Source organism: Periplaneta americana, chromosome 11 (genome assembly GCF_040183065.1).
Source record: "Periplaneta americana isolate PAMFEO1 chromosome 11, P.americana_PAMFEO1_priV1, whole genome shotgun sequence".
Taxonomy (NCBI): domain Eukaryota; kingdom Metazoa; phylum Arthropoda; class Insecta; order Blattodea; family Blattidae; genus Periplaneta; species Periplaneta americana.
Genome location: NC_091127.1, coordinates 161,747,505 through 161,775,008, shown reverse-complemented (window position 1 = coordinate 161,775,008; position 27,504 = coordinate 161,747,505). Strand labels below are relative to the sequence as shown.

At 34.6% G+C, this 27,504-nt stretch overlaps 1 protein-coding gene across 2 annotated transcripts in view; it reads left to right on the top strand.

The window, feature by feature from the left end:
• The window catches only part of LOC138709519 (dual specificity mitogen-activated protein kinase kinase 7-like), a 94,435-nt gene that overhangs the window by 14,835 nt on the left and 52,096 nt on the right, over positions 1-27,504 (top strand). For both annotated transcript variants that reach the window (XM_069840342.1, XM_069840343.1), the window contains exons 2-8: positions 707-876; positions 2,282-2,395; positions 5,350-5,577; positions 8,155-8,334; positions 10,163-10,386; positions 12,602-12,760; positions 17,780-18,043. In XM_069840342.1, coding sequence (XP_069696443.1) covers positions 707-876; positions 2,282-2,395; positions 5,350-5,577; positions 8,155-8,334; positions 10,163-10,386; positions 12,602-12,760; positions 17,780-18,043 — 1,339 coding nt within the window. The remainder of the gene's footprint in view (positions 1-706; positions 877-2,281; positions 2,396-5,349; positions 5,578-8,154; positions 8,335-10,162; positions 10,387-12,601; positions 12,761-17,779; positions 18,044-27,504) is intronic.

The window sequence follows — 27,504 nt, the reverse complement described above, 5'->3', positions numbered from 1 at the left end:
AAATTTTTCCTTTGAAGAGGTGGAAAAATTCAAATACCTGGGAGCAACAGTAACAAATCTAAATAATACTCGGGAGGAAATTAAACACAGAATAAATATGGGAAATGCCTGTTATTATTCGGTTGAGAAGCTTTTATCATCCAGTCTGCTGTCAAAAAATCTGAAAGTTAGAATTTATAAAACAGTTATATTACCGGTTGTTCTTTATGGTTGTAATACTTGGACTCTCACTTTGAGAGAGGAACATAGGTTAAGGGTGTTTGAGAATAAGGTGCTTAGGATAATATTTGGGGATAAGCGGGATGAAGTTACAGGAGAATGGAGGAAGTTACACAACACAGAACTGCACACATTGTATTCTTCACCTGATATAATTAGGAACATTAAATCCAGATGTTTGAGATGGGCAGGGTATGTAGCTTGTATGGGCGAATCCAGAAATTCATATAGAGGCCGGAGGGAAAAAGACCTTTGGGGAGGCCGAGACGTAGATGGGAAGATAATATTAAAATGGATTTGAGGGAGGTGGGATATGATGGTAGAGACTGGATTAATCTTGCTCAGGATAGAGACCAATGGCGGGCTTATGTGAGGGCGGCAATGGACTTCCAGGTTCCTTAAAAGCCAGTAAGTAAGTTAATATTGTTAATACAAATGCTTTTGTGAATATGTGTTATTAATTACATTTAAAACTTTTTTTTTTTAGTGGAAGGTATCACTAAAGAAGGAACACCACAGAGATCGAGGAAACAGCTGGATCTACCAGTTAATCCATGGACGTCTATGGTGCAAAAGAATCAAGATGGTGGTGAGATTGAAAGTAAACTACAAGAGGAGATTATGAAGATGAATGGAATTTTAAGTATTGATGGAAAGGTATGTTATGTAAGACCTGTCCCTGGGCAGAACACTAATATATTAGGTAAACAATATACTGTATATATATATATATATATATATATATATATATATATATATATATATATATATATATATATATATTATATATTATTTCTCTCATTCCTTTTGCATTTGTGTTTTTTGTATTTGTATCTGTAATTTTACTACTATTTCTTATTTCCTTCTTCTCTCTGCATTTGTTTCTTGTATATGTCTATTTGTATTCTGGTAGAGAAGGCCTGATGTCCTTAACCCCGCCAGATTAAATAAGTAAATAAATTAATGAAATGGCTGGGGGGAACATTGTGCTAATCACACAATACCTCCATACTCGTTGGATGATCGTTCACCTCTGTAGAGACTTGTGAACGTAAGGTCAGCAGTCAGCTGGTTGGTCCTGGCTCTCTGTGGGCTGTTGTGGCCAGTTGTGTGTCATCTTTGTGATAATTTTTTTGGGATAATAAATCAATATCCAAACATATCTAACTATGCAAATGCATATTAATGGTATAAAGAAAAAGATAAGTGACAAAGCAAGTTTAACTTCTGCATTTAAAAGCACTTTGTTCAAGTGCAAACGTTTTGAATGTGTTATATGTGAACATATTGAAATTACACAGACATAAGAAATATGTTGTTGTTTTCTAATGCCAGGCATTTGACAATATAGTCATTTGACCTCTTGCACTCCAATATTTTTCAAAGATATTGTCATTGTTAGTCACTGATGCACAGAGTGAAAATGGCAAGTTGTAGCCGATTTAAGTGAACACCATATTTTAACGTTTTGGTGGCTACTTCATTCACACACAACCCCCAGAATGTCTGGAGGACCACACCTGCTGTTGGTCGACGGGTCCACTGGACCTAGCTGGGAGATCTTGTTGATCACCAGCTTTCCCTCCTTAAGCCACTGGAGGACGATTTTAGTGCCATAGCAGGTCAGCACTAGGAACAGAAAAATGGGGAGGGTAGGAAGGAAAGTGAAATGAACCCCTAGGCCTCGAATGCTCTAATACTGTCGGGGTCGAAGAAAGTAAGAGTTCAGTCAGAGGACTGGATAGGAAAGGGTAAAGAGAGAATTAGGTATTGAATAGAGAAAAATTATACCAAATTCGGCCAATAACTCGTCAAGCTGACCAGTGCTAATTGATGAGTAGCCCCTCCCTTTAGTTCAGCTTGTAAAATTATGCTTACTAACAGCTGCACTACGGGAAGGTAGGGATGGGACATTGGGTATTTGTCCAGGTTGGTTCCTTAAAGCCTTCAATGGGAAGGATTAATGACTCTCCCCCCTGTATTCGACAAATACTGTTTTGCAGCCACATAAGAAATATTGTTTTCTTTGTACATTATATCACTAACATGTTTCTTTTTACAGAAATACAAGACCGAGATTAAGGACTTAGAACACCAAGGTGAATTAGGAAATGGTACTTCTGGACATGTTGTTAAAATGCTTCACAAACCAAGTCAGAAGGTTATAGCAGTTAAGGTAAGTTTATGTTTTGGGTTTAGTGTGTGTGTGTTTTTTAATTAATTAATTTAACAGCATGTCCCATTACATTTGTTGTATATTACATGCTTGAATCTTTCTTAAAAACAATGTTATTTAGAATGAATACAATGTGTTATATAATACAATTTTTAAACACCAAGGCACGTAAGTGCATTAATTATACTAAAACATTATTCCTTATGGATTATTAAAATTTATACTTTCATCAAAACAATCATCATCATCATTGGCATTACGGCCCTTATAGTTTAGCCTTAGCCTTCCTCAGAACATACCACCAATCACTCCTGTCTAAAGGTACGATCACACATCGCTACTTTTGCAGCGCTGCAGTACAAAAAACTGCGCAACTCTCGTACTGCGACGTGTGAACAACGGTGCAACCCGAAAAGTAGCGGCTGCCGAACCTGCTGCCCGCTACTTTTCCATGCTGCGCGCAGCTTAGAAGTAGCGACGTGTGAACAGGGTTCTCAGGGTTGCAGCCGCAGCATTTTTGATATCGGTTTTGTTGAAACTTTTGCTGCGGTTGCAACCAGTGTTACCACCCAAATGTGCCAATGATACTTTTATTGTTTGGATATATTTTAATGTTAAATGTGATGAAAATAAATTATTTGTAACAGGTATTAAATACACAACACAGTCTGAGCATAATTGGTGACGATATAATTCATTTTTTAAATTTTCCGTAGCGTAGTTTCAAACAGGAGGGTTGCCAACATTGATTACGTGAATATACTGTTGGTTATCATTTAAGTATATAGGCGTTTTTAAAAGCTTTATAGTAAAAATAATGTCAATTTCTGAATACTAGTTAGGCCAGAAAAGCAAATAATAGATAAGTAAGCTTTCGCATGAGTTTCTTAATAATGCGAACATAACCACAAAATGTATATTGAGAAGTCAACATGGAGATGGGAACCTGCAGCATGACTGCGACTGCAAAAGTAGCGCCTTGCGTGTGAACAGACTCGCAACCTCCAGTTGCAACTTTTGCAGTACTCGGGTTGCGCAGCACGAAAAGTAGCATGTAGCGCTCTACTTTTGGCTTACGTGTGAACACGACATGCAACTTTTGCAGCTGCAGTATAAAAGTAGTGCTGCAAAAGTAGCGACGTGTGACCGTACCTTAATGCTCGTGTTCTCCATCTTTTAATTCCAGCTTTTGTTAGGTCAGCCTGAACATCGTCCAACCATCTCAATTTAGTCGTCCGACTTTCCTTCTTCCTACTGGCAATGCGTCTAGTAGAGCTTTGGGTGTGCGATTGTTCTCCATCCTGGCTACGTGTCCCAGCCACCTTCTGAGTTTTATGTCAACAACAATGTTGATATCTTTATATAATTCATATAACTCAGCATTTGTTTTGATTCGCCAAAACCCTTGCTCATAAGTAGGCCCAAAGATTTTCCGTAATACTTTCCTTTCCCAGGCATTTAAGATCTTTATTGCCCTTTCAGATATAGTCCAGGTTTCACTTCCATATACTACTATTTATTTAATAATAGTTTTATGGTAAAACCCTACCAGAAAAAGTGACGAGAGTTGTGTCTAATAAATAAATATGAATAAACATGAAATTTAGGGTAAATGGCCTTAAGGGACGCTATCAATATAATATAATGTAATATAATATGTGACCTGTTGCGCGAAAAGGGACCTAAAGTTGTAAAATGAAATTTCACAGGAGAACAAAATAACGAATTTGCGGTGTAAAAACTGCATTTCTATGTTTTGACATCTTGCGCTATCTGTAGGCTTTTTTACAAACTAAACTAGGACGTAGTTTTACAGAATGCTTCTTAAATACCTAAATCTTTCTTATAGTTGCTAAGAAAACAAGTGAAAACTTTAATTGCATTTTTCTCGAAACCACAAAAAAAAAAAAAAAAAAAATTCCGACTTTAGATCCTATTTCCTGCAACTAGTCACATATAGGTCTGAACCTTCTTAAGTAACACTAATAAGGCATCATTCATGAGACAACTAAGCCAGGAGATAATGGGGTAGGGTGGCCAGTTACTTTATTATATTATTATTTATAATACCATTCCTTCCAGTGCATTCTTCAGTAGAGAAAAGTTTGGGGCAGAAGAAATCAGATGATAGACAACATTAAAGATACAGTAGAATTTCTCGTATCTGGCAACTGTGGGATAAAGCCAGTGCCGGGTAACTGATTTTGCCGATAAATTGGAAAATACATTTATAGGTTATGTAAAGACACACTGTACTGCACAAATATTTTTCCCATGTTGAAATTTAGTAATTTTGATATATATGACCAGCCTCATGGTCCAGTTGTCAGAGCTTCTGGCTATAGTTCATGAGGTCCAGGGTTCGATTCCCGGTTAGAGCACAGGAATTTTTCCTTAAAGGGGATCATTCCTGTGTTCGTCCATGGTCTGGAATTTAGGTTAAGTTTAGATTTAAGACCTCTCCTGGCACCACATTATCATAATCATCCTATCACATCATCGGGGTAATGTAACTCCACCTTCCAGGCGCCCCAACCTCAGAAGTGGGTTACAACTAAGCCACGGCCAGGAGAGAAGACCAGAAATGTCGAAAAGACAACATGGTGGCATTGGATAAAAAAAAAAATATATATATATATATATATATATATATATATATATATATTCTTATTTTAGCTTTTCTTGAGATACACCTGGACTTCACAGTTTTTCATCAAAACAATATTACTTAAAATTAATTCAATGTGTTACACAATCAAATTTGTAAAACACGAAGACACATAAGGGGGGGGGGGGTGAGAGAGAGTGCCTGTGTGTGTGCGCACCACTATGTAAATCCTCCTCCTCGTCTGTGAATCACAGATGAGTGTATTGTTTTGTTTTTAGAGGTGTTTATTTTTTTTCCTGTACCATATCGCTATTTAATTGTGATTGATAAATTTATTTTATTTCAGCAAATGCGTAGGTCGGGCAATAATGAAGAAAATAAAAGGATATTTATGGATCTTGATGTAGTTCTCAAATCGCATGATTGTCCCTTCATTGTGCAATGCTTGGGATGTTTCATCACAGAGTCAGATGTCTGGATTTGTATGGAGCTAATGGCAACGTGTTTCGATAAATTACTAAAGAGATTGCGAAAGGCTATTCCAGAAGAAATCTTGGGGAAAGTCACATATGCTGTAAGTTACGAAATTATAAAAGTAATGCTTACATATAGTATGAAATAATTATGGTATGTTATGTTTATACATATATTATCAAATATTTGGAAGTAGGAAGGATAATGTGTTTGTTATATTCTTAGCATTAGGTGCGTACATGCGAAATTACAGTAATAGAAGGTATGAAACAGTGCATTTCTTTGTTACGAGGGGGATCCAGGAAATAACGACCGTTTTGTTGTAATAATTAAAAAAAAAAATATTTATTTGAAAAAACAAAGTCTGTTACATAACTGAAGCTTCCTTTACTCCTCTACATAATCACCACCTACATTTAAACATTTGTCGTATCTGTTCACTAGCTTTAGAATTCCTGTGTTATACTCCTCTGCCGCCAGTTCATTAAGCCAGGTGTTCACTGTCTTCTTCAACTCTTCATCACTTCCAAAACGCGTACCACCCAGAAAGTCTTTCAGCTTAGTGAAAAGGTGAAAATCGCTAGGAGCAAGGTCTGGACTATAGGGCGGATGATCAAAGATTTCCCAACCGAATTGATCCAGCAATTCTCGAGTTGAAGCAGCAGTGTGCGGGCGGGCACAGATTTTGTGGTAGCCAAGATGTTGCGACACAATTTCACCAAGCAAAGAACGAGAAATATCAGGAAAGGCAATATGCAATTCGTCGAGTGATGTGCGCCTGTCTTGCAAGATTCTGTCGTTCACTTTAGTCTTCAGGTCTTCTGTGATGAGTGATGGGCGTCCGGGTCGAGTTTCATCGTGGACATTTGTTCGCCCATTATTGAACATTTCGCACCATTTTCTCACATTTCTTTCATTCATTACAGTATCACCATACACTTCTTTCAATTGCCGGTAAATTTCTGCAGGTTTCAAATGTCGGGCATTCAAAAATCGAATCACACTCCTCACCTCACAGTCGGCGGGTTTATCAATCACGTCGTTCATTTTGAAGTAACACAAAATGCACAATGGCGACTTGTTGCAACCAGTACTCACAACATTATGAGAACACATGTTAAGGAAGCCAGTTGACCTTCAAACAAGGAAGGGGAGTCAGCTGCGCAGCGGGTATGCGCGAACGGTCTTTATTTCCTGGATCCTCCTTGTATAATATACTGTAAATGCTTTAAAAACTGGACAATACAATGTAGATCAAGTTTACTTTCGTAATACTTATACAGAGCAACTGATAATGGCATAAAGTCTATGTTAGGTGAATTGTGAAGATAGCATCAATACAAATACTACCTGTTTGGATCCTGTAGTAAGATCTGTAGGTTATTAGATTGCACAAATTTGAAAGTTGTATTTGGCGTAAATTTATATATTTTGTTGTGATTGAGTTATGGTGCCAACTAATTTTAAGTATCAGAGCTCTGAAATTATATTAAAATTTATACACAATGTTATTGTATTATAATTGAACTAGAGGAGGAATTAGGCCTGTAATATTAACCAAGAATGACAGTACACTAGTAAAAATGAAAGCCATCTTTAAACAGCTAATTTATTCCGTATTTTTTGTCCTACTAACTTCATGAAAGCCACCGGCGTAGCTCAGTCGGCTAAGGCGCTTGCCTGCCGATCCGGAGTTGCGTTCAGGCATGGGTTCGATTCCCGCTTGGGCTGATTATCTGGTTGGGTTTTTCCGAGGTTTTCCCCAACCATAAGGCAAATGTCAGGTAATCTCTGGCGAATCCTCGGCCTCATCTTGCCAAATATCATCTCGCTATCACCAAACCCATCGACCTCGTAGTTGATACAGCGTCGTTAAATAACCAAGTAAAATAAAAAACTTCATGAAAGCACTTTTATTATATGAATAATAATCTGAAAATTTATGCAGAGAAAAAGGAAGAATGAGGGAAGGGAAAGAAGAATTGAATAATAGGCAGAGAGAGAGAGAGAGAGAGAGAGAGAGACATATTGAGAGCTGTATTGAGATTTCTGAAAATGTTTTCGTTTCTTAAGATGAAAATACTTTAATATAGGGACTGCTTCTTTCTCCTCAGTAAGTTTGAACTCTGTATCGTTGGTTAATTTTTTCATAACAATTGCATGGCATAGCATTTGAAAAATCTGTATCATGGAAGTCTTTTACATATGTTATTTTCTGTCAGTAGAAGTGTTTCATGCTGCAGGGTACAAAATATGATGCAAGCAGCTGTGATATATTTGTGACATATTACTGTGCCATAAAAATCACAGGTAAACAAAAACTTTGATGATATGCGGAAAGAAATGACAAACATTTTACCACTTTGAACCTATTTGACCTTTTGCTGTGTGTTTCAGGCCATGTTTCCTTTCTTCTCCTCTCCTTATTCTTACACAAATCCAATGTCCATAGTAATTGTGTGAAGAAGACAGAAGTGCTAGTCAAATCATATTACACGTTTTTGTTTGCTGTTTCCAGGTTTAAAACTTCGGGTTTGTATATTTATATTCTTGTAATTTGTAGATATTTTAATAATTATTTCAAATCTTTTGTCAAACTTCGTATTTAAATTTTCACTAATTTTTATCTTCATTGCTGTTTTTAAATAATAGAATGCAATTATCTGTACTTTTCCAGACTGTGAAAGCCCTACATTATCTAAAAGAGACTCACGGTGTAATTCATCGTGATGTTAAACCAAGTAATATCCTTTTAGATGAGAAAGGCAACGTAAAACTTTGTGATTTTGGGATCTCAGGTCGACTTGTAGACTCTAAAGCAAAGACAAGAAGTGCAGGTTGTGCGGCATATATGGCAGTAAGTATAATTTTTTCTTCTCATTGCATGATATTATTGTAATATAATAATAATAATACTAAACTGCCCCCCAATGAGGGTAGCCCTTACGGACTCAGTATAACCTCAAAAAAATTATTATACATATGTAAACATTGATATTAAATTTTAAAGAAGGGAAACAAAGAAAAGAGCGTGAAAAATTACAATTGTTTATGTGGCACCATGTGATTAATTAGGATTTGGCAGGATTTTTTTAACACAATTATCACAATGTCATCCCTCAGAGATGTTGGCAGAGCAAACTGCGTCGAAATTCTTTGAAAAAAGCTGGTATAGTCCCTCGAGCACCTATGAGCAAGCCAAATACCTCAACGTGAATTAAGGCATATTTCAGCTTGAAATAGTTGACTGTAGGCTCATAGATCGACTTCTTCTCAAGGTGGACCTCGGCTGACTGATGACATTCTGCTTCATAATGTATCGTGGGGTCCACAATGATGCCCTGTTTAGTGTCAGCATTGTACGCTAAAATATCTACTTGTCTCGACCCATTTTCAGCTAGACAGGAGATTTCTTCTACTATCCAGCCCTTATTTCTTAATGCTGTAGCAATTTTGGATCTTACAAGATGATATCTAGAGTTCCTCAAGAGCAATCCCTGTTCACAGAATCCCAAGACGTGTGCTAAAGTTTCAATCTCCGGGCAGCCATGTCTGCACCGGGTACCGTCGAGAGATCTGCCTGGAACGGAACAAACACCTGCTAAATTTGCTGTCATTTTCAGGCTAGATATCCATTCACTAGTCGAAAGTCCTTTCTTGTTTGCAATCCAACTGTTGGTGGCTGTTACTTCGCTATACATCTCAACACCTTTTCCCCGTCCTGAAAGGGTCTTCCATGATTCATATTCACGACCTCTCAGTTCTCGAAAATTTCGAATTGTAGCTTTAGTAAAGTCTTTGGGAAAAGAAAGGCAGAGGGAATCACACGACGATTTGAGTTCGACATCTAACTGTCTCATCATGTTAACATGCTGATTATCTGCTCTGATTAATGATAGACAGATGTTACAATGTTGAAGAAAAGCTTCCCATGAAGCGCGTATTAACTGTAGTCCTTTTAACTTTTTACTAGCGTACAGCATGCTATTTGGAATATCAGCTGGGAGGAAAAGCAAAAGGAAAAGGAAGTGCACTACTAACTAGGCTGACCAGATTTATGAAATAAAAATCCAGGACATGTTATAAATTTAGACTTAAAAAACCAGGACACTTAAATTACAAAGAATTATGAATTGAATGACAATGATTTAAGGTACCAGCAATTATTAGGAAGAGTTTTAATCTAGTAATAACTATAGGTTTCAAACAACGTTTCATATAAACACTTTAACAATCTACAAAATATGAGCTGATGGTTCCAAAATCAGGATCATTGCTTTTAACCTTGTATTTTTCTGATGTTTTGATTTCTAGCAACAGTTTTGGATTACTTAATAACAGACTGTGAAATTGTTTGCAACAGTGACCCTGAAAATGATTCTTAACAAGAAAAATTGGTTGTACAATTTCTGTTAAACAGTTTTCGTCAGTTTGTAAAGAGTTCACAATTGAAAAGATTCTTCCTACAGCAGCATTTATATAATTGATTCATTGGTTGTAAGAACAAATTACACAGATGAACATAGATAAAATGAGAATGCATGGAATTTGTTATTCCTTATGAATTAATTATTCTGTTAATGTCATTTTATGTTTTTTTTATACTGTTTAATAAAGTTTCCATTATCAGATGAAGTATTTCATTGATATGTATTAGTAAATGTACGTTAATATTTTTTTGTCAGCCTGAGAGAATAGATCCACCGGACCCTACGAAGCCAGATTATGATATCCGTGCAGATGTATGGAGTCTGGGAATCACATTGGTAGAACTAGCTACGGGTACTTTTCCATACAAAGACTGCAAGACGGACTTCGAAGTACTAACAAAAGTTTTACAGGATGATCCTCCTTCTCTTCCAGTAGACCAAACCTTCAGTCCTGATTTCCAAAACTTTGTTACATGCTGGTAAGTACAGAAAGAATTAAATGAATAAACTGCTGTGCGAAAGGGAGTAATTATTAATCTTGTTTCTGAAAGTTAAATTCTAAGCGATACATTGTATTAGACTTTTTAACTGCATAAACAGTATGCTTAAAATTTATATGTGAGATTCTGAATGAATTATGTTTCTAAGAATGTTATTTTAGAAGAGCTTTTTGACTCAATGCATTCATAAATATGAGGAAGTATCCACATTATTTTGATAGTGAGAATTCTAGGTTATTGGAAATGTATGTGTATAGTTCGGATCAGCTTACTTAATATCCCAAGGATGAAACCTAGTCATTTTTCCCCTATTACTACATATGCCAGTGGATTATAGTGATTTTCTAGATGTCAGGTTGAATTTTCTTTTACCAACTTTGTTTTGAATTTCAAGTACTGACAAATACGACAACTGACAGTTATTTTCTAACTGTTATGTTGGCAGCAATAATTTTGGTTTGCAATAGAAGGAATCTGATAAAATGGAAGTAAGTAGGCTTGTGAAATTTGAACGTAATTAATAATTAATTAGTAATACCGGTATTAATATTAATATCAATACATAATTTAGTTGTGTTACGTTGTGATTCCAATTCAGCACTGTATTCAGGTAAGTGTAATTAAATAAGATATAGCTTATAGACCTAGGCCTACTTGGTGTGAAATATACATGGGCTAATGAATAGAAATATATTTCTTAGTGTTCAGATTTTCATTAAATTGTCCAAGAGAGGAAATAGCATGGTAGCGACTTTGGAGTATGTACCAGTATTTTAAGTAGGATATACATTTCGAAGTGGTATTCTGTTTTCGGAATTCGTACTAATCATTTCACGTGATCGAACAGAGTAGATTTTTAGGTTAGGCTCTCGTGAATTGTAAACTGTTCAGTCAAAGCAATGAATTTCATGTTATGAAACAAAATACATTTGAATATTAAAACGTACTAATCTACTAATTACCAACATGATGTGCGAGAGGTCCAGGAGGAAAATACAGGCTACTCTTTCACAAATTATTGAACCATTTAGAAAGCACTTCCCAACATAAAAATGAGACGTGGTAAATAAGCAAGACATTGTTATTGCTAATACTATATTATTATTATTGTTATTATTATTTTTATTATTATTATTATTATTATTGTTATTATTGTTATTATTATTATTATTATTATTATTATTATTATTATTATTATTATTATTATTATTATTATTATTATTATTATTTCAGTACGTGGCCATTGATGAAAATTTCATCCATGACATGGCATCACAGTCTACTATATACATTCACGAAGCTTGAATTTTGAGGGTGCTAGAAACAATAGACTGTGACGGTACTATTTTGCATTGCCTGTAATGAGGTGATATTAGCGATCCTAGTGGTGAGCAACTATCTAATATTTGCATATTCACTACGTATTTAGCTTCGCGACTGTATATACTAGACTGTGATGGCTTTGTGACTTTCTTCTTGAATTCTTAAGGTGTATAGAGGATTAGACACACATATAATTTCTAGGAAAGTTGAGAGTTCACAAAGGCTTAGGTGTGAAATTTGTGTATCACCTAGAAGGTAATTTCTTAATTAAAATAGGCATCTCTGAATTTTTTTGGTTGCCATGGAAAGTTTGCACCAATTGATATTAGACACTTTCTTTTTTTTTGTTTGAAAAATGTTAATAAAATAATAATGTATTACGTATTATGTTTATTTATTTATAAGTATTTAAGGTATTAATGTTGAAAGTACAACATGCCCAAACTGCTCTCTTGTTTTGCAGTACATTTATGACAATGCTGGCATAGAATAGATGAGGAGGAATATGTGGTATATCCTGGGGTTCCCACAAAAGCATACAGTGTAAGACCCAGATCTGCCTTAATCACCTGATGTATGATAGGGACACTACTCCCTTTTGGATTCAAGATATGATTATAAATACTGTGTGTATAGAATTGACTATGAATGTGTGGGATTACAAAACTTCATATAAATAAGGCACAGGTGACTCACCTGGTGTGTGTTTGCTTGTGTGTAATTTATAATTTTCACTTTGAGTTAAAAGAAACGTGGGTTTATTATTTAATAAACAGTGCAAACCACATTGTATGTATTTTCTCATCATGTTATTTTCTTCGTGTGTTTTAAATGTACAGAATTAAATTATAATTAAGGAATTTTCTTTCAGCCTTACAAAGAATTATAGGCACAGGCCGAAATATAGGAAGCTACTGGAACATCCGTTTATGAGAAAATATGAGACTGAAAATGTTAATGTGGCTGATTGGTACGCTAAAGCCAAGCAGCAATGTGAGGCTAACTCGTCATGCAATTCACCAATTCGAAGGTATATACCCAGAGATTGTTGTTGTTATTATTATTATTATTATTATTATTATTATTATTATTATTATCATCATCATCATTCTTAAGGATTCAATCCAAATATTACATTACCATTTATATTTTGGCCATTAATGATTCTATTGGATTTGCATTTCTATGGATTTTTTTACAATTCCTGTATTTAACTTAATCATTTTTGTCTTTGTAGATTATTTTATTAAAAAATAAAACCTCCTAATAAACAGTAAACATGTGTCATACAATGACAAGAAAGATAATGATAATTCCATGGTCTAGAGGAAAATCTTTAATTTGGGACTCCACTAGCGTTGACACTCTAGCTCCATCTCACTTACCGAATACCTCCAGACGCGCAGCATCTGCTGCTGAATTAGCCGTGAAGAAGAAAGTCAATAAATATGCTCATCTTGTAGACAATTATATATTTGTCCCCTTTGCTGTGGAGACCTTCGGTCCTTGGAGTCATGACGCTAAAGTTTTGGTATCTCAAATCGGCCAAATTTTGATCTTAAGTATTGCTATTCAATGCGGAAATGCAATGAGCGTTTTGGGTACTCTTCCAGAGTCCAGCCCTTTGGACGAACTTTTTCTCCTGTAAAATATATTATCTCTATGTAAATGTTTATATTTAGTTTTGATATATGTGTAATTGTAACGGTGAAAATATTGTTAATCATAGAAAGATAATATTTACAAAACTTAACGTAAAAATTATTATATGTAATTATTACTCATTCATTATACTAATTTGCGGTATTGGCCAGTAACGTTTCAGAACTGCCTTAAAATCAACCAATCACAGTTGTGTTTCTGATAAGACGCTTTGTACAGTACTTCAGTATCAATGACAGAAAATCAAGAAATGCCAATAAAATTTAACTTTGAAAATTGCATTTTCGGTAACTGTAACTTCAAGTAATAAATAAATGTCTGTAAAAACCTTTCGTGTCTATATTCTGTTAATGTAACATTTCAGCTTATCTTACTTTTGAGGTTAGTATTGTTGTTTCATATTTTCACTGTGAGTAGTTGGCAATAGTATTCAGTATGCCGTGATAGATAGCAGTTTGTTTTTGAACTTCATTACAAGGAACCATAATAATGTTTTATTGCTGTGTTTTATAATAATTATCATTTGTGTAAGTAATTCTGTCTAAGTTGTCTAATTTTATTTGTTGAATAATCTTATTAAATTGCACTCGTGGTTTCATCTCATTAGCATAATTTCACGAGTCCATGCAATTACTACAGATAATTTCTCTTTTCCCCGTCTTCTACTTTCTGTTTCATTAATTTTTCTCCAGTCTAAATGAAGTTTGTGAATTAAAATTCTGTTCATAGAAATAGTGTTATAAAGTTTAGTACAGTAAAATCCCTCGTCACCAGCACCTAATTAACCGGCAATACCAAAACCGCGACACTTTTGCTTGGGCTGAAAACAAATGTTTAAATCTGCGACATTGCCACAGCTTGGGCCATCGGGTTGCTACATTAGGAAATTCGCACGAACTTTCATGTTCAGTGAACATTCAGACCTTAAATTGGTATATTATTTGTGTTATTTGATGTGTTTTTAATAAAGAAAATCCACACAGTTTTTATGTTATTTAGTTATGATGATGTGATTGAGAAATAAGCTTCACATGGCTGCAGTTTCAACATCTTACACCATAAAATACGAATTCATTAGCCTATAATAGATATGCTAGAAGGCGATTGGTATAGCTACCGGCAGCTCTTTGCTATTGGACATGTTGAAATATCCAAACAATTTGTTTGGTTTACTTAGGTACTATATTTGTGTTAATTGGTATATCAGGTGTATGCATGTGCATCATGCACATTCTTGTAATTCATTTTGTGCACTAATATTTCTAAGGCATGCACGACGAATTGTGTCATCTCTTTTTCAGCTCTTAGTTTCCTATTTTAATTTTATTTGTGATGTACACCATTAGTGTAAGTAGATCAGCATAGTAAAGGCTGGTTCACAATAAACCGGAAACGAGAATCGGAACGAAAATGGTAAAATTGTTGAAATGTGTACATTTAAATGTGAGCATTCACAATTAACGAAAAGCTTGCCGGAGCCCGAGATCGGGAACGAATTGGCCAAGTTTCAACTTTGGCGTCCACGTTTCCGATCACAGCCCACTAGATTCATTCTATTGCCATCTAAAAGCAATTTTGTCGTCGTATATTTTGTAGCAAGAAGACTGTGACATAACCTATGCATTATTTTGTTCTGTGCTGTGCATCATGGAGCAAGTTTTATTTGATGAGATTCTAATATTGAGTGTTGAGGAAAATCCTCACGTTTATGATAAGCGGCGCGCCTCGTATAAAGATGAGAAAATGAAGGAGAATACGTGGCTTTCAATAGCTGCATCTTTGAACACTGATCATAAGTGAATCATATTTTATTACTCTATTGGTTGTATTACACACTACATATTCACGCTTCAATTCAATAATTACTGTTGTGTTCATTTTTGTTCTATTACAAATGTTTCTTCTCTAATTATTTTACGTTATGGTAGACTTAAAATAGGTTGTGATAATAAAGATGCATGGGCATATTTATAGTACCGTACCTAATGAAATGTTTCAGTTGAAATTTCGAAGTTGGTTAACCTGTGTTTATGTTGGCTGCCTTGTACTCATGAGAGAATGCCATTGGTCAATTATACACAAATAACATCAGAATGTGTAATATCGACTTTACATATCGTTATTGACATGCATATCGATATGCATAGTCGTCTACGTTCTCGGTTTATTGTGAATAAAAAATTTTCATATTCACGTCCTCTGCTTCTCGTTTTCATTCTGGTTCTCATTCCCGGTTTATTGTGAACCAGCCTTAAGTTGCTTTCATTTGTATCTTCTTTATTATATCATTTATGATTTGAATACTATATTACAGTCAGTGTTAATTTATTTTACCATATGAAATGTTTGCTTTTGTTTCTTTGTAGTATATTTAATGAAATTTAGCATGAATAATAAATTCAGTCATGAAGAAGAAATGAGATTTTTAGATATCGCCGTTGTTCCTGCAATAACTACTATGTGCAAAATATAAAATTTTTCATTGCGAAGAAAAAACACATTTATTCTTACACTTTTAAAAGAAAGAAATATAATTACATAATATAGGAGATTTTATTATTTGCTGTGTCACTATTTAAGGGGAGAGGATGGTATTTTTTGGTGAAAAATGAGTAAATTAAAAAAAAATTTTTTTTTTTTCTTTAAAATACCCTGTGATATGTGTGGAATGCATAGCATAACATTTTGTGGGTATTTGTGTCCTTATCGGATGTTGAGTCGCCATTTTTAAACTTCTTGCGTTATGGATTTTTAAATCGCCCACTTTTATTGTTGTTTCCAGTAAATTAAATTAAAAAAAAAAATTTTTTCTTTAAAATACTCTTTGATATGTGTGGAATGCATTGCATAACATTTGGTGGGTATTTGTGCCCTTATCGGATGTTGAGACGTTATTTTTAAACTTCCTGCGCTATGGATTTTTAAATCACACGCCCCCTTTTATCGGTTTCCAGTAACTTCACTTTGCTACATTGCCAGACAAAATGGATATAACTTCTCAACTATTAAAGATACATGCATGAAATTTAGAACACACATTCTTTAGACTATTAGGAAACTTTTTTCTGTAACAGAATTTTGTTAATTGATTTCATTTTAAAAATATGTCCGTTTGCTTGCAAGAAAGGAAATCAGAAAATTATTATTAAATTTTAATTGTTTATTTTACAAACGTAGGGACTAATACCAAAATTCTGTTACAGACAGTTCGTAGAACAGGCTTTTGCAAATACATTGCAAAAAAACTGTTTGAATCTATCTTTAAAAATGGTTTAGATATATCGGTTTTAGTACAATCCTGCATTGAGTACATTTTTTTCAAATTTGGGCCCCCCAATAATTTTTTTTCAAAATATTTATATTTGGTTGAGTTGCTACAGGTATGAGCTCTCTACATACAAAATATTAATATTTTACACCAAATATTGTACGAAATGGAACTATAAAAGTTGGAGATTTATCCTTCGAAGAGGTGGAAAAATTTGGAGCAACAGTAACAAATATAAATGACATTTGGGAGGAAATTAAACATAGAATAAATATGGGGAAATGCCTGTTATTATTCGGTTGAGAAGCTTTTGTCATCTAGTCTGCTGAAAGTTAGAATTTATAAAACAGTTATATTACCGGTTGTTCTGTATGGCTGTGAAACTTGGACTCTCACTTTGAGAGAGGAACAGAGATTGAGGGTTTTTGAGAATAAGGTTCTTAGGAAAATATTTGGGGCTAAAAGAATGAAGTTACAGGAGAATGCAGAAAGTTACACAACGCAGAGCTGCATGCATTATATCCTTCACCTGACATAATTAGGAACTTTAAATCCAGACGTTTGAGATGGGCAGGGCATGTAGCACATATGGGCGAATCCAGAAATGCATATAGAGTGTTAGTTGGGAGGCCAGAGGGGAAAAGACCTTTGGGAAGGCCGAGACGTAGATGGGAAGATAATATTAAAATGGATTTGAGGGAGGTGGGATATGATGATAGAGACTGGATTAATCTTGCTCAGGATAGGGACCAATGGCAGGCTTATGCGAGGGCGGCAATGAACCTCCGGGTTCCTTAAAAGCCAGTAAGTAAGTAAGTAATTTTACACCAAATAGGAAAAAAGTTTTAAAAAATACCATCCTCTCCCTTTAAGTTATTTAATAGAGGGAAAGTCTGAAAATCGATAAATATGTCACATAGGAGTTATTGCAGGAACAATGATGATATACATATGAAAATAATATTGTTTGTCAGAAAAATACAATGCAAAGAAATTATAAATTAACAAAATTCTAGCACTCCCTTGAAATAGAGTGTAACTAGACGCGTTTAATTTCAATGCATCTATGATATTAAAAATATTTTATTGGTATTGAAAATATTGTGCTTCATGTGACAGGTGTACACCTCCCCCTCCATCACCATCTTCAAGACGACACACTCCTCTTCATCACAGTCATCACCGCTCTTTATCAGAGACAGTGAAACAACCCAGTGCTAATGGGGGGGATGCAAGTAGCTTCTCTGCATTCCAGAGGTTAGATCCTAGCTCCAGGCTGGAAAACAATGCCGAGGCATCACCATCTTTACAGCAGCAGGACTTCTGGAAACCTTCGCAGTCCAGTAATACTGATGCTGAGTGGGATGCTAACAAAGTGGTCGGGTAGGAACAGTAATCATTCTTCACATAACACGTTGAAGTTATTCCATTGGACGTTAGTTAGTCACTACAGAAGCTGCATCATTTTGTGCTCCTCAATGGTATATATTCATAGCTGCCAATTACTGCATCCCTTCTCCCAGTCACCTATTTTGAACGCACATCTGTATCATTTTAGTGTGACAATTTAAGTTCAGTAGAATTACATTTGATGAACCTCAGACCGTCTGCAGATAATTTTCTCTTGATAAAATGTGTTAAATTGTTAAATGTTTTATACATGTTATGTACATAGAATGATTTTTAAAATTAAAATATTTTTTTCATGGTAATCACTAATTAAGAAGAGAAATGAACTGGAATGTTGTTGGTGCATATTGACTGTTACGAAGGAATAGGCAAATTTAATTATCATATTTGGTGTACACTTATTTGTATAATTGGAAACAGATTTCTTATTTTTTTGTTTTGTATATAGTGCTTTTTAACTAGTGTATGTCAAGCCTCCCAGTTACGAAGTTGTCAGAAATAAATTTGATCTCTGAGCTATTTCCAGTATGCACAGGAGTGAAATTTTAATATATCAAATAGCAAATGTTTTCACATTATTTAAACGTTTCATATGAATATTAAAAGGAAATCCTACATTTTGATTCAAAACTCGTTGGATTTTATTATCTTCTTTGTACATTAAATGTGCTGTTTTAAAATTAATATTGTGATTTTTATTAGTTGGCACATAGATGCACATTCTTCTTGTAAACTGAATAATTCATTACTAGATGCATTTTCTTATATGTGTAATAGAAACATACGTTTTTATTTATAAATATTTCATAGGTGGTATTTCAAATGAAATATTAATTTATGAAGTTCAAGAAAAAAAAAATATTTTCCAGAATACCATAGTAGTTACTCAAAATATTTCCGGATACTATTATTTATTGTTACAAATGATGTACTACATATATCTGAGTGTTTCTGTGTGATAAATGAAGTTTATTGTACACACAACACTAGTGCAATGTTACACAGTTATATCTATGTAAATCTTTGTTGTTGTGGCCATTTTTTTTTTCACTCTTCCTGTTCGGTAATGGTTATGGTCATACTCTTTTAACTTACGTTTTATGATTTGATATATTTCAAGTTTTATTGCTTTGTTTCTGGGAGGGAATTATTTATACAAAATGTGTACATAGTATTTTATTATAAAAAATAAAAGCATAAATATAAAATTATTATATTGAAGTTAATTTACATTATAGCAATACAAAATTAAATTATGTTTAAATTTCCATTATAAGGGTAGTTCCAGATTAAAAAGTTTTATGTTGGTTACTCTTTTGAGAACATTAAATAGATGATTTTACTACTGTTCAAAGAGTTGTTAAAATTATTTGTTTGAAGTAGCCAGAAGCATTAAAGTGGAACTACCCGTGGAACCTCTGAATGTTTATTCAGGCAGTTGTCGGCATTTTTTTCTTCCTTTCCTCATTTTCCCGTCAAGAAAAAAAAAATCATTTCACTGAAATGTGTATCTTTAAGTTAGACCTTTTCAGCAACTGTACTTTTTTTTTACCATATGTCTTGGAAGTGTAGATAGTTCTGCAATAAATAATTTCGATCTAGGAAAATAGAGGTTAGGTGCATACAGGAAAGTAGTTTTCTTTTGTTTCAATTTCTTCTGTTTTTTTTTTTCATTCCTTGTTTTATTTTTTTCATCTTTGCGCGCCTCTTTTGTCTCTCAATCTTATCTCCACTTCCTTTCATTTCTTCTCTATCTATCACATTTCGCCTGGCTTTTTTTCTTTTAATACTAGCATTAGATTAACACAGATGCCCCCAAAACTCCCCTCTGCATAAGATATTATTCTCCATGACGCAGTTTCTAGAACATATTCATATATGGCATAATTTCTAGCTACTATATACTTCTTATTTTCTTTTATAATGATGGGTTTTATGAAGACTTTTGTCAATACTGTTAGAACTGTACAGTGATATCCTTACTTGGATTAGAATAAAGGACAACGTTATGCATAATTTATTTACATCCTTGTAAATGGGTGACTTTTTTTTTAATGATTACGTGCTCTTAGCACTTTGTTTGCATAGAATTTTCTTTTTTTTTTTTTTCCTTTTTTTTTTTACTTTAGATAGCTACTTTCTTCTGTTCATGTCATGTTTTTTAGTGTTCCTGACTTATTAGGGACATGTTTTATTGCGTTTAAGAGGACTTTTCAAACATGAACAATAAGTCCATGACATCATCTTGTATACTGGGATATATATTGTTTTGAGTGTCTGTTAACTTTAGTCAATTACTTTGAAAATGTTGACAACATAACTTCTAAGAAATTTGGTATACCAAATATAAAAGATGATTATTGACAATATTTCAGGCCACAAAATTCGTTTGTATTGGTTTGATTAAAATGAGGATTTTAATCACATTCTGTACTTTTCTTGTAGTTATCAGTAAACCAAAAATGGGTTTGGCAGCTATGTATATCCCAGGAAAATTTTGTTAAATTATTGATGAATAAAAATTCCTCAATTTTCAGGACTGATATCACCAATGTCTTGCACAGACTCCTGAAAAGTGTGACACTGAGAAGTCCATTTAACTTCTAAACTCCAAGGAGATCATTCGTGATACCATGGTAAATGTGTTGGTCTCCTAAGGAATCCATTTGTTTGAGTAGAGGACATCTTGTATTATAATAAAAGTTCCTAGCATGCAAGACTGACTTAGTAGTTATTCTTTTCTGTTGCCCTAGAGGAGTTTATCAGTTACTAAAATATTCCTGGAATACAGTCTTCTGTAGCTATTAAAATGTTTGAAAATTTTTAGGCCAGTGAATAAAATATTACATTCAAATGAGTACACTTAATGTATTATGCATTTCGTTCAGTGCTATAAGTAATACATTTATTGTGATTCGCGTTTCGTTCAGTGCTATAAGTAATACATTTATTGTGATTCGCGTTGATTTACGTGTAATTTAAAACAGTAATGAAATTATTTGGTTTCCTTTTTGCTGTTTTTAAATATTTTTCGTCGTATAAACATGTAGTACATATGTTACGTTTAAAAAGTTGTCCACATACTTACATTGTGATGTATACAACTTTGTAATATGATGAAAATCTATTCATATAAAAATATTCTAGTTGAAATAGAAGATATTATGAACTAATATAAACATGTTGTATTAAATTTATGATCAGTATTTTATTAGTTTTCAACAACTGAAATAATATTAATTGCATCTACAGTTATTTTAAATAATAATTAAAATATATTACTGTCACTGATTTGATGATTGATATAGTAAGAATTTCAATACACTATATCAATATCAGATTACTCCATGTAATGTGTGTTAAAAATAAAGTAATTTTGAAGTCCTGTCATACAAGAGAACAAGGTAGTTTATTTTCCTTACAGATGAGGTACAGAGAGTAATAGTTAATGTCACTGAAAGTTACAGATGAGTTACAATTAGTACTGCATATATTATGTTCTGAATTACCATTCACAAGGATTATACAGGTTATTAGTTGCACTGAATTTAGACATGCCTATTTCTAAGGACCAGAAAAAATGTGACCCAATATGGTAAAATAATTACGTAATTGCCAATATACAAAGTGAACCGTAAGGTCATTAATTTAAAGGGGTTATTCCTTAAAACATTTCAAACCAATAATTTTAATACAGTTTTGCTCGGTTTTTGTTTTCTTTTCGAAAAAAAAATTGTTATGTGAAAAATTTCGTAGCGTGTTCTGGGAAAACCATTGATTTAATTCCCAATATGCTCAGTCAATTTAAGAGAGCAGTGTATTATGATAATAAATTATTGAAAGAATTTTAGTTCTGTCCTTTAAATGTAAAAAAAAAAAAAAAATTGATACGAACAAATGTAACATTTTAAAATTCTTTTGTAGAACAAAAAGTTACATTTGTTCAGACACATTTAAAGGACAAGACTAAAATTCTTTCAATCATTTATTATCATAATACACTTCTCTCTTAAATCGACTGAGCATATTGGGAATTAAATCAATGGCTTTCCCAAATCATGCTATGAAATGTTTCATATAAAACAATTTTTTTCTCGGAAAGGAAGTAAAAATGAGCACAATTGTATTAAACATTTTTGTTTGAAATATCTCAAAGAATAACCACCTGAAATTAATGATATTGCTTACGATTCACTATATAGTAAAATAACTACTAAGACTTGAAAGAAAGAGGAATCTACTTCATTTTCATGCTGTAAAGTATACTAGCAGTTGCTTTTGTTTATTGACAGTATTTCGGAATTGATGTTGAAATTATTTCTAAGCAGTAATTGTTCAAAAGCCAGAAGCAGGAAATAAAAAAATTATTTCTAATATAATTTTTTATGCTGGTTATGTAACATTTTAAAACTCTAATATAATACTTAATCATAAGTAATGAAAATTCAATTATACCGTCTCTGCTTATCTGTATTACAATTATAATTTATTGATGTCTTACATTAACGTTTTCGGTACCTCAGTGTACCATCTTCAGATGTATTTATGATACTAAATTTAAATTTAAACCTGGCCAATAGGTACATATGTTGTGGTCTTGGATTGTGTGTGTGTGTGTGTGTGTGTGTGTGTGTGTGTGTGTGTGTGTGTGTGTGTGTGTGTGTGTGTGTGTGTGTGTGTGTGTGTGTGTGTGTGTGTGTGTGTGTGTGTGTGTGTGTGTGTGTGTGTGTGTGTGTGTGTGTGTGTGTGTGTGTGTGTGTGTGTGTGTGTGTGTGTGTGTGTGTGTGTGTGTGTGTGTGTGTGTGTGTGTGTGTGTGTGTGTGTGTGTGTGTGTGTGTGTGTGTGTGTGTGTGTGTGTGTGTGTGTGTGTGTGTGTGTGTGTGTGTGTGTGTGTGTGTGTGTGTGTGTGTGTGTGTGTGTGTGTGTGTGTGTGTGTGTGTGTGTGTGTGTGTGTGTGTGTGTGTGTGTGTGTGTGTGTGTGTGTGTGTGTGTGTGTGTGTGTGTGTGTGTGTGTGTGTGTGTGTGTGTGTGTGTGTGTGTGTGTGTGTGTGTGTGTGTGTGTGTGTGTGTGTGTGTGTGTGTGTGTGTGTGTGTGTGTGTGTGTGTGTGTGTGTGTGTGTGTGTGTGTGTGTGTGTGTGTGTGTGTGTGTGTGTGTGTGTGTGTGTGTGTGTGTGTGTGTGTGTGTGTGTGTGTGTGTGTGTGTGTGTGTGTGTGTGTGTGTGTGTGTGTGTGTGTGTGTGTGTGTGTGTGTGTGTGTGTGTGTGTGTGTGTGTGTGTGTGTGTGTGTGTGTGTGTGTGTGTGTGTGTGTGTGTGTGTGTGTGTGTGTGTGTGTGTGTGTGTGTGTGTGTGTGTGTGTGTGTGTGTGTGTGTGTGTGTGTGTGTGTGTGTGTGTGTGTGTGTGTGTGTGTGTGTGTGTGTGTGTGTGTGTGTGTGTGTGTGTGTGTGTGTGTGTGTGTGTGTGTGTGTGTGTGTGTGTGTGTGTGTGTGTGTGTGTGTGTGTGTGTGTGTGTGTGTGTGTGTGTGTGTGTGTGTGTGTGTGTGTGTGTGTGTGTGTGTGTGTGTGTGTGTGTGTGTGTGTGTGTGTGTGTGTGTGTGTGTGTGTGTGTGTGTGTGTGTGTGTGTGTGTGTGTGTGTGTGTGTGTGTGTGTGTGTGTGTGTGTGTGTGTGTGTGTGTGTGTGTGTGTGTGTGTGTGTGTGTGTGTGTGTGTGTGTGTGTGTGTGTGTGTGTGTGTGTGTGTGTGTGTGTGTGTGTGTGTGTGTGTGTGTGTGTGTGTGTGTGTGTGTGTGTGTGTGTGTGTGTGTGTGTGTGTGTGTGTGTGTGTGTGTGTGTGTGTGTGTGTGTGTGTGTGTGTGTGTGTGTGTGTGTGTGTGTGTGTGTGTGTGTGTGTGTGTGTGTGTGTGTGTGTGTGTGTGTGTGTGTGTGTGTGTGTGTGTGTGTGTGTGTGTGTGTGTGTGTGTGTGTGTGTGTGTGTGTGTGTGTGTGTGTGTGTGTGTGTGTGTGTGTGTGTGTGTGTGTGTGTGTGTGTGTGTGTGTGTGTGTGTGTGTGTGTGTGTGTGTGTGTGTGTGTGTGTGTGTGTGTGTGTGTGTGTGTGTGTGTGTATACTATACCCATATATGTTTACAGTGGTTATATGGACTATAAAACAATTATATACTATCGATTGTTAAAACAACCAATTAAGATCAATTAAAAACATGTGGTCATTGTTCTATGACGTTATTTAAATACTTAGGACTGTGAATTTTAGGAATGTTTATCGTGACTGTTTGTTGGGGCAACTACAGTCGAGCCGTTCTTATTTCCGGCAGCAAATCACACGACAGCTTCTGGTCAGCTGACACGCTGCTTCACTGGCAGTGGTTGTCGTCAAGGTTATGCAGACGACATACCGCTTCCCGCTCACGGTGGATGTTACTGCGTTGTCAAGTCTACCCTTGTACTCTTTACGAAGTTTTAGCACATGTCTAGTCTTAAACATCGAACGAAAAATTATTTCCTACGATAAATAATTAGTAATATATGAATACATAATAGTATATATTATTGTTATTGTTGATCCTAGCATCCCAGGACATAGAAGACTTACCATGCGCTATAATTGGTTTTTCCGACCATTTGAAGTAACGATTTTCGTAAATACAGAAACAATATTAGAAATGACTAAAATGGGAGAAAGCTGTAAAATATAATGAATAAACATTTTTTATGTGAACGAATAACTAAAACCACACAACCTGTAAATTAAGTAAAATATGTTAGTATTAAAAATTTTGTCATGATAAGTCATTGCTACATAAAAAAAATTACACGGTATTGTTCAATTTAGAGGTGCTACGCCTAGATCGCTACAATCATTGTTAGTACCTGCCGCCGCCATAGTTCTCAGTTTATTTTCTTCTTTGCCGGATTGTCCGTACTTCTCTGTCGTTATTTGAGAAACCGTGAACTTGTTCACATCAATCGCTTCAGCTGTTCATTGCACCACTTGCATTAAAGGCAATAAACTACTCTTATTTTACGTTCATTTTCGAAATAATCTCTAACGCTAAGAATCATTTCTCTGCTTTGCGAATTGATGGCCTTCCGACTCCTCCTCGGCATTGTGATGCTGAAAACTCAGCGATAACACAGCGCTAACAACAATACCGACTGATTGTTCGACAACCTGCTATTAGAACTGCGTCCGTTCACTATTGGCTTGCCAGAGATTTAGCAACACCGCTATTGCATACCTTCTTCGCGCCAAAAGTCTAGAAGACGTGGCCACGCCGGAAATAAGAACGGCTCGACTGTAGTCATTCCTTAATTGCACTGTATTGTTGAGTATAAATAAATCTTGAAGATTCTTTGCATTGTTTGTTCGATGATAAACACACATTTAATATTGGAGCACTTGAAATTTAGAATATTCGTAACGTACACTTTGATGGATGTTTTGTGCGTGAGTTGACTAAATCTCTTTTTATGTTTTAACTGACAATATCATTTGGTTGTTGTTTATCACTCCCCGGGCTCCAGTCAAGCCTTGCTTTGTTCGTGTAGCTCATGTAAACATATAAGAGTATAGTATGTACATTCACACACACACACACTATCCAACACCACAACATATATACCTATTGGCCAGGTTTAAATTTAAATTTAGTATCATAAATGCATCTGAAGATGGTACACTGAGGTACCGAAAACGTTTATGTAAGACACAATAAATTATAATTGTAATACAGATAAGCAGAGACAGTCTAATTGAATTTTCATTACTTATTAGTTAGCTTATCGGAACAATCAATACAAGATGAAACTATTAATCATGAGTGGTTTTTTTTACATAAATTATTGCAGAATGCTGTATTTCCAGAATATTTACCAGGTAGTGAGATTCTGGACAATGAACAGATAGTACTATATGAACAATGAACAGTACACAAATCTGGCTTTCAGGTATAGCTCCCTGTAAAGCTGACTTGAAAAATTTTATGAGAAAAATTGTTTCAGGGCCGGGCATCAAACCTAGGACCTTTCGCTAAGCACGCCAACACTCTAACAACTGTGGTACCTAGGAACTCTACTAGACCGAGGCTCAATTATTCCCTTTATATCCACATACTTCAATTGGGCTGACAGGATGTCAAAGGCCCAGCATTGAGTGCACACCAAGTTCTGTATGACTTAAATTTGGTTTTATACTAACGAACAGTGATGTGTATTATGCAGATCTGTTTTATTGACGACATCTTGTCAGCCCATTTGAGATATGTGGATGTAAAGGAAATAATTGAGCCAGGGTCTGGTAGAGTTCCTGGGTAGCTCAGTCAGTAGAGCATTGGCACACTCAGCCGAAGGTCCCAGGTTCGATGCCCGGCCCTGGAACATTTTTTCCTTTAAAATTATTCAATGAACAATATGTCATATTACTAAATCGCATACTGAATGAAAATCATAGATTTCTTGATTTCTTATTTTGCTATTGGGAATAAATTGCAGTTCTGTATTTCCTGTCAGAACTGTAAATTCTTAAAATAGTTCAGTTACAAAATAATTTTTCTACAGGAATGATTAAGAGGAAAATTCAGTAAAAGTCTGGAATTGTAGTGGTTCTAAAATGAATGCATATTTAATAAAGTTTCTTAAAATGGACATAAACGTTGCGAATGTTTCAGTATTGATATTCTCTAGTCTTTGGATCATCGAGATGGAAGGTAATAATTTCTTTAAATGTAATTTATTAGCTGATACTTAATTGAAGGAGAAGCCAAAACATTTTGAACTCCATGTGTTTTAATACTGGAATAATTACACTGTTTATGCTCGTGAAAGTTACAACTAATAATTCTTGAGCATTTTTAAACCCAAATTAAATTGATAGCCATTGCAGCTACAGTAAGTACTAATATTTGTAATTTTGATAAAAACCAAAGTGGAAATGTATGTGGAGTGAGTAATGTCCAATGGAATAACATCATATTTATTATATATTTTATTTTCTCTCTCTCTCTTTTTTCTCTCTCTTTGAAGAATGATGAAAGAATGTAAGCTGATTTTAATGTTTATATTTTGTCCAAGTTAAGTTCTGCATGCCGGTACACCATCTGTTATGTTGCAAGTTTGTTTCAGCAGACAGAGTTCTGTAGAGAACTTAGTTCTAATTTTAAAATACATATGAGAGTCAAATACAATTTGTAGAACACATTTTTAGGTTGATGCTCATATCTCGTGTTGTGTTAAATTCTGGATATTTTTTTTTTTAGATGTCCTTTCTGCATGATGTTTTAATTGATTAGAAAAACTTACATTTGTCGTGAAAATGCGTATTTCCTCAATTGGCATATAAATACAGTAGCATTCCAATTTTCTGACTACGATCTGAGGGCAATCCAGATAAGCAAAAATCCGGATAATATGAAGGGTCAGAGCATTATGTGGTTTTTGC